The sequence below is a fragment of the Erythranthe guttata genome, chromosome 5, assembly GCF_056151865.1.
Source record: "Erythranthe guttata isolate IM_541 chromosome 5, IM_541, whole genome shotgun sequence".
NCBI classification, from domain to species: Eukaryota; Viridiplantae; Streptophyta; class Magnoliopsida; order Lamiales; family Phrymaceae; genus Erythranthe; species Erythranthe guttata.
The window spans coordinates 9,410,966-9,416,595 of record NC_142537.1 but is presented as its reverse complement, the minus strand read 5'-3'; the positions used below and the strand labels follow the sequence as shown (position 1 = coordinate 9,416,595).

The 5,630-nt window shown below is 33.5% G+C and overlaps 1 protein-coding gene and 1 long non-coding RNA gene across 2 annotated transcripts; both read left to right on the top strand.

Annotated features, from left to right (window-relative positions):
* The first annotated feature begins 1,143 nt into the window (after positions 1–1,143).
* Positions 1,144–2,769, top strand: LOC148770569 (uncharacterized). Its single transcript, XM_088818251.1, has 3 exons — positions 1,144–1,327; positions 1,402–1,449; positions 2,329–2,769. The coding sequence occupies exons 1-3, from the start codon at positions 1,303–1,305 to the stop codon at positions 2,574–2,576; spliced, it is 321 nt and encodes a 106-aa protein (XP_088674377.1). The 5' UTR covers positions 1,144–1,302; the 3' UTR covers positions 2,577–2,769.
* Positions 2,770–4,510: 1,741 nt separating this feature from the next.
* LOC148770568 (uncharacterized) lies at positions 4,511–5,113 on the top strand. The gene is made up of 2 exons (XR_016031253.1): positions 4,511–4,675; positions 4,787–5,113. It is a non-coding gene; the product is annotated as an uncharacterized LOC148770568 (long non-coding RNA).
* Positions 5,114–5,630: the final 517 nt, after the last annotated feature.

Below are 5,630 nucleotides of genomic sequence, written 5' to 3'. Positions count from 1 at the left end.
ACATGGCATTTTTTAGTAAATGTAGAATATTTTATTTAATAAATTTAGATCTAGGGACCAACCCCAATTTTTAATTTCAAACATTTATTTTGCAAGAATTTCGCATGAAAACACTGAATTTATCAAAAAATTGAGCATAACTTAGATAAGTGTCTCCGCGTATGCTCGTTTTTCTGGATTTTTAAAGGTTTCTGAGGTCGAATGTTTTCACCAATTTTTAGGTTTTTAATCCACAAAAACCACCCAAGTTTTCTTTGAAGAGAAAAATTAAGCCCTAATTTTGGAGCTCAATTGTGTAATGGTGGGTATATAAACAATCAGCATATTGGGGATTTGGGTTCAAAATTATGTATATACCCTGAAAGATGGAAATGCCCTTTGAGTTGACGGTGAGATGAGAAAACCGATGAAAAATCCGTACAAAGAATCAGCATATTGGGGATTTGGGGTACAAAATTACGTATATACCCTGAAAAAATGAAAAAATGCCCTTTAAATTGACCGAGAGATGAGAAAAGTTAACTGGTACGTGTCCCTTCTCCACATTCATGGAGTACTAATTATTTAATTAAGTACTATTTAGCATGTTAAATTCATCATGGGTAAAAATAAACTAAAGTACTCCATTCGTTCATAATAACTATCAATTTAGAAAAATATTTTTGTTTTATATTATATATCACTTTAAATTTCCAATATTGCATTGAATTTATCTTTTTTAATTCTTATTAATTCAACTTTATTAAATATTAGAGCTATTACAAATAAGGTCATGGTGGGCTACTTTGTCGTGAAGAAAAAATATGAAGACCCACATCATTCGGAAAATTCAAGAGAGAGGACCGGTTTCCGCGATGCTGCACCAGGTTAACTTCACCGGGCTCATCTCCAGCTGACATGTGGCACCTATTAAATTTTAGGGGCTTTAAGATATGCATCCCTAGTGGGAAAACTTATTAGATGATACACCCAAGCCTATAAAAACATTAGCCAGACATCCTTTTGGGAAATAGTGCCTATAGTACCCTTACCGTGACATTAACGCCGTTTATTTTTAATTTTGGAAAAAAAATTAAATCCCACAATTCTCGCCATTAATAATCTGTGAGATTATATTTTCTCAAATCCCACATTAACCGTATCATAAACCAACCCACTATCCCCCCCCCCCCCCCCCCCCCCCCCCCCCACTTCCCCCATCTTCGCCAGATTAGGGTTTTTTTTCCCTTTCGTTCTCGCCTGCAAATCGACGCCGAGCAACATCATAGATTCCCAAATTGTCGACGCAATTAAGGTCTACGGATGTCTACGTCCAGAAACAGGTCAAGTAAGTTTTGATTTTTGTTGATTTTGTTTTTTATTTTTTATTTTTTTTGGGTATTTACAAAGTTGAATGAACAGAGGAGATGCGTATGAAGCGGCAGCAGGACATAACTGCACTAGACCCTGGTACGATTCAAAGCATGTATATTTTTTTGTTTGATGTTTAATAATTTTGTGGGTATCTATGGATTCCACCGAAAAAATCTATGGATTCGACTGATTCAAAATATGCGCGTAAATATTTTTGTGACAAAAGGTTGCAATCCATTGTTGGTTAATCGCTATCTGTATGCTACTATGTTTCGTGACGTCTGAGTGTCATCATATATTACGTTTAGGTTTAGATTTCTGTGATTGTAGATAGTTGGTGTAGAAAAGGTTGTATATCTCTATAATTATCTGTAAAATACTGTTTCATTACTATGGTATTCTATGAAATGATATGTGCTTCTGCAGTGTTCTATAAAATGATATGTGCTTCTGCAGTTTCATTACTATGGTATTCTATGAATTGATATTTGACTTCTATATATATTTGTAACTATAAATTGATGATGTATTTCTATGGGTGTTTATGATTGGGTACTGTGTTGTGTCTCCTAGTTTCTATGGCAGTCTGTGAGTTGAATATGTACTATAATAATCTATGGCATGATATCACTAAATATTTTGGTACAGATATTTTGTTGTGATGTTTTTTTTTGTTTTTTTTGGAGATCTATGTTATAGACATATCAAACAGCTGCTATTATATGATATATAATTCTATGTTTAATTGATAGCCTGTCCTATGTGGCATTTTTTAAGATTATTGCTAATGAATTATGTATGTTTAACTCATTGTATAATATATGTAGGTAGTATTGTTGTATACTATGGGTACTATGATGTTCTATGGTTTTCTGTCAATTGCAATATTCAATTACATGGCATAGGTACTTTTTATTCTTGAACCATTCCTGTATCTTTGATCATAATTAAAAGTGTGGTTTGTTATATTCGCAGGAGAAGCAATGAATGTTGCGCGCAAAACGAGAAACAAAGGTGGTTACATGTCGCAATTTAGGTCTAACTTGACGTCTACTGTGGCCTTCTTCAAAGGAGTACACCTAAATAATGCCCACCTAGATTGTCTGAAGAGAACCCCAGTTTTCAAGCTCGTATTACCGTTCCCATTTTCCTACATAAGTAGAGAATATTTTCTTTATATGCCATTGGAAATCAAAGAAGCAGAGACCGTGTTGCAGAAATGAGAAAGGACATTGTAGAACAAAAACTTATGTAGAAGTTAGGTTTTACCGCTCTCATTTTTTTTGTCTATTGTACGCAAACAAAAACTTATGTAGAAGTTAGGTTTTTCTGCTCTAGTTTGTATCAGTGTTGAAATATTCGAAACAATCTGATGTTTATTGACACACTATCTTATCTATATATGCCTTTTGGAAAGTAACTTTGTTGATATTGTATACTTTTGTTTATTTGTGTATAGGAATACCATACAATACTATGCGCATGCAGGTATTGAAATGTAACAATGCCAAACACCGTAGTACCAATAATACTATAGTCTTCTATGGCAGACTATGAATTACTACTGAACATTGGATGAGCGCATTAAATGACAGTGCACCAAAACAAATTGTACTGTATTGTACTATCTTATGGTAATGTTGCAATGCTGTCAATATTGTGATCCAAATATTACGATACAATGCAATGAGATTCTATGTAAAATTCATAAACATATATGATATTTTCTGGAAAACATTTTTTATGTGCTCAAATGTACTGTATAGCAAACTCAATTATGGAGTTGCTCAAACATGAATCCTTAATAGTAAAAGTAAACAGAAAAATACTCTAATACAAATGAACCCCTGAAAAGTAAGAAAACGGTGCAAACAACAATATAAATCCATGAAAAAAAGAACAAACATTCGTCACGAAAAAAAAAAACCGATACTAAAACGACACAGTACTGCCCAAAGCATAAATACATGTAAGAAAAAAAAAAAAAAAAACCCTAAGTCTTTAGGTTGAATGCAAACTTGAAAAACTAAAACAAAACTCAAAACCAAAACTACTGAATAACCATTGTGCATGTCTTGCATAGGGACATTTTAAACTCCTTCGCACCACCTTGGAAGCATTGACCACCATCCTTGATTAAGGTTGCCTAGAAACAACTAAGTAATGGAGTAGGACCACCATTAGAAATCCGTGGATCAGCACTACTCACAATTGGCATACCATAATCAAGTGCTGGCAGATTTTCGTAAATTAACAAATTCCCGCCCGAGTGCGCAGCAACCCCCTCTCGCTTCTTCACAAATATCTCAATCTGCTCAAGCTTAAGCTCGTCAATCAAAGAGAATATGTGTGCCACGTCGTCATCATCGGTAAGCATGCCCTCGCCATCATCCAAAACCTTATACGACAAAACCATATTGTGTATGTACAACTCATTCTATTTAGCCTTCACATAACCAACAAGCATGCTGAAATCCATATCACCAGACACATTCTTGATGCCAAAACATTCACCAAACCTCACGGTCTTAACAATTGTCGACATTCTGAAATTACTGTGAAAATAAAAATCGAACATAAAATGAATCTGGAAATAAATATGTGAACACAATAATTTACGTGAATTGTTTTTTCCACTGCACAATTAAACTTTCAAATTTATAAGTGGATCTTGTGAAGAAAAAAACGGTAAAAAAAAAAATTGAGCAGACATCCAACCAACAACGTGCGAAGAAACACTGATATGCGATGACGAAGACAATACCTTCTTGATGAAGAAGAATAAAGAAAACTCGAATGACTACGCTCAAAGTTTAGCCGATTACCACTGTGTACAGTTATGAATGGAATTTTCTTCACTTACGTGCAGTATATATTAATGAGATTACATAAAGATACAGTTACTATCACAATAGAACGTGATTGATACGTGATCCCTATTATCAAGGAACGTGATTTATTAATTGACATAAAGTTTTATAACGCCACACAAACGTCCTGTTAAAACTATGGGTATTATTGGGATATTTAAAAAAAAAATCCCTTATATCTTATAATTTTTGAACTGAGGGATTTAGTTACGATAAAAATATTGGGCCCGTATCCCACATCTAATAACGTTTCGTATGAGGGACCTCCAGCATATTAACCCTAAATTTTAATTGCATTTTTCAATTTTAATTACGTAATGGTTATAAATAATTATAAACTAAACCATGATTAATAGAATCCCTTAATTTAAGGTAATTAAAATTTGGGGGATTTTCTCTCTTTTCGACATTGGCGTTCTTCTCTCTCTTGGTCTCTCACCGTTTTACTCTCTGTAAACCATTTCTTCTTCTCCTTCTTTCATTCTAGATTATTTGTTCATTCTTACACATAAATCAATTTGTAGCGACGGGTAAAATGGCTGATGGTCTTTCGTTCTTAACAGGAAATAACTGGGTCTCGATGAGAGATATTGGGAATAACAAGAAGGGGACCGAAAATGGTGAGTTATTGCAGAAGGCATAACAGGAATCTATTCTTGATGTGTACTGAGCATGCAAGATGGGGTTCTTCTTCCTTCTTTTGATAGTAGTGGGATTTTAATCTAGATTTGTTTTTTCAATTTACACAGAAAAATAATTTTTTTTTCAAGAGACATAGATTAGGTGATGGTGAATCAATGTTTATTTGTGAATCTCTTCCAATTATACATCTTAAAGCAATATTTGGTTAAAGGATTTTGTTGTTTGAATGGAGGAGTTGAAGTTGAGTACCCGTTTTTACATTCAATTTCTTTGTTCATTTGAACTTTTTCTTGTCAATAAAAAATGAATTTATTTGTGTTTTCAAATTACCAAACTCAATTAGATTTGGCCGACGATTTGTTCACTTGGGCCCCCTCTTGTTTTTTCTTTTTCTTTCTTTTCTTTATTTAAATTGAGAAAACCCGTTGAATTATTAGTTTGGGTAATTAATACAAGTACGCGATCAGTTATACCCTTAATAATTTAGAACTTCCTTAACCCTAATTTAATCAATTCTAATATTCTCCTGCGTCGTTTTCTCTTCTCTATCTTTTTTCCGTATCTGAAAATCTCTCTGCTCACTCTCTTCTCCTATTCTCTCTCCCTCTCTAAAATATTAGATCGAGGATTAAAATGTGGTTAATATTATATTTTCTATGAAAATTGGGGTCAATGTGAAATATTGGATAAATTTGGAGTTAAATCATAATTAGGGGTGCCTAAAAATTTTGGGCTATTTCGGAGACCCATCAATACTTCTTTCGG

What these genes read in the sequence shown, in the direction of transcription:
- LOC148770569 (XM_088818251.1), top strand. Translation starts at nt 1,303, where the DNA reads ATGTCTACGTCCAGAAACAGGTCAA. An exon ending in TACGTCCAGAAACAGGTCAA is followed by an intron (nt 1,328 to 1,401) that starts GTAAGTTTTGAT and finishes TTGAATGAACAG; the next exon opens with AGGAGATGCGTATGAAGCGG. An exon ending in CATAACTGCACTAGACCCTG is followed by an intron (nt 1,450 to 2,328) that starts GTACGATTCAAA and finishes TTATATTCGCAG; the next exon opens with GAGAAGCAATGAATGTTGCG.